This window comes from Protobothrops mucrosquamatus, unplaced genomic scaffold (genome assembly GCF_001527695.2).
Source record: "Protobothrops mucrosquamatus isolate PMUCROS unplaced genomic scaffold, P.Mucros_1.0 scaffold16195, whole genome shotgun sequence".
NCBI lineage: Eukaryota > Metazoa > Chordata > Lepidosauria > Squamata > Viperidae > Protobothrops > Protobothrops mucrosquamatus.
The window spans coordinates 13814-15318 of record NW_015401960.1 but is presented as its reverse complement, the minus strand read 5'-3'; the positions used below and the strand labels follow the sequence as shown (position 1 = coordinate 15318).

Here is a 1505-nt window from a genome sequence, read left to right as displayed (position 1 = left end):
GGATACTCCCCCTCTCCTTCGGACGTCGCTGAGATGCTGGCTTGTCTTCTCAATCTCCTTCCCAGGTTCTTCAAACTTCACGAGAGGAAGTGCGAACCGATTATCATGACCGTCCCTCGGAAGGTGAGCCCGGTTCTTCTGGGTTTGTGCGATTTGACCGAGTTGCCCGAGGCAGGTCAACTGACCGGATTGACGCCTGGTTTTTTTTTTTTTTTGACTCCTCCTTTCCCAGTCTGACCTCTTTCAGGATGACCTCTATCCTGACACAGCTGGGCCCGAAGCCGCCCTGGAAGCCGAGGAGTGGTTTGAGGGGAAGAACGCCGACCCCCTCCTCATCTCCTTGAAACACGGCTACATCCCAGGGAAAAACCGGGACCTCAAGGTGGTCAAGAAGAACATCCTGGACAACAAGCCGGCTGCCAACAAGAAGAGTGATCTCATCAGCACCCCAAAGAAAGCGATGGACACCTCAAACCCTGTGAGTAGAAACACCCCAGGTCTCCAGCCCTTCCGCGCCAGAGGAAATTGCCCTGTGCTCAGACAGAAGTCTCTGGGCCTGGTGCAAATCCATCCCTCTTTGTCAAGCTGCGAGCTGGGTTGGGGGCTTCCCTTATCCCCCCCTCCCCATTCTGGGTCCTTCCCACCCCCACTTCAGGACCAACGGTTGTTGTCTCTTTCTCCTTGTCGCAGCAAAACGAAGCCAAATTGGAAGAAATCTTGAAGGAGCTCCGGTCGCTAAAAGACACAATCGCGCATCAGGACGAGCGCATTTCCAAATTAGAACAGCAGGTGGCGAAGATGGCCGTCTGAGAGCCAGCGGGGGAGGGGGGTCTACGGCAGGGGGAGGAGGAAGCAGGATTCGGACTGTGATCCACCTGCAGGGCTGCGGACAGGCACGGCCAGGGAGCCCAGCCCCGTCACGGCCGGTCAGCGGACGCCCGTGTCCAGCAGGGCAGCCAACCTTCTTGTGTCCTGACGTCTTTGTGGCCATTTCAGAACAGGCACTGCCGCCTCCTTCCTCGCCTTTGTCCATCGGTCGGAGGGTCAGCCATTCCACGGGGTCCGTAAGACGCCGGGATCCCTGCCGAACTTCCTAGCATCGGGGACCAAAATTACTTTGTTTGAAAACACACACACACACACGTACACGTACACGTGTTTTTTATTTTACTTTCGAGTTGCCAAAATCCAAAACTTTTCATTTTGTTTTTGTTTTTCCTTTCTAGCATTTTTTACAGTATTTTGTGTTTTTAATCTAAAAGGACGTTGTCTATTTGTGCCATCTGAACAACAACAAGTTGTGTATGCCTGTTTTACCTTTGAGCAACCGGGGCGGTCACCCCACTGCCGGGTCCGAAAGACCCAATTTTAACGTTTCCGCCCTCCCGATTTCTGGTTCCCCTGAAATCTGCGTGGATTTGAGGAGGGGGGAGGCAGCCTCGCTTTCCCACCCGCTGCCATTCCAAGGGACTGAACACCCCCCCTCCCACCTTCCCCAGAGCCCC

At 54.6% G+C, this 1505-nt stretch overlaps 1 protein-coding gene across 1 annotated transcript; it reads left to right on the top strand.

Moving 5' to 3' along the window:
- Positions 1 to 65: 65 nt before the first annotated feature.
- Positions 66 to 810, top strand: LOC107301742 (coronin-1C-like; the record flags this gene model as incomplete). Its single annotated transcript, XM_015830928.1, has 3 exons — positions 66 to 123; positions 233 to 478; positions 691 to 810. Coding segments are annotated over 3 exons (424 nt in total), but the record flags the coding sequence as incomplete, so codon positions are not given.
- Positions 811 to 1505: the final 695 nt, after the last annotated feature.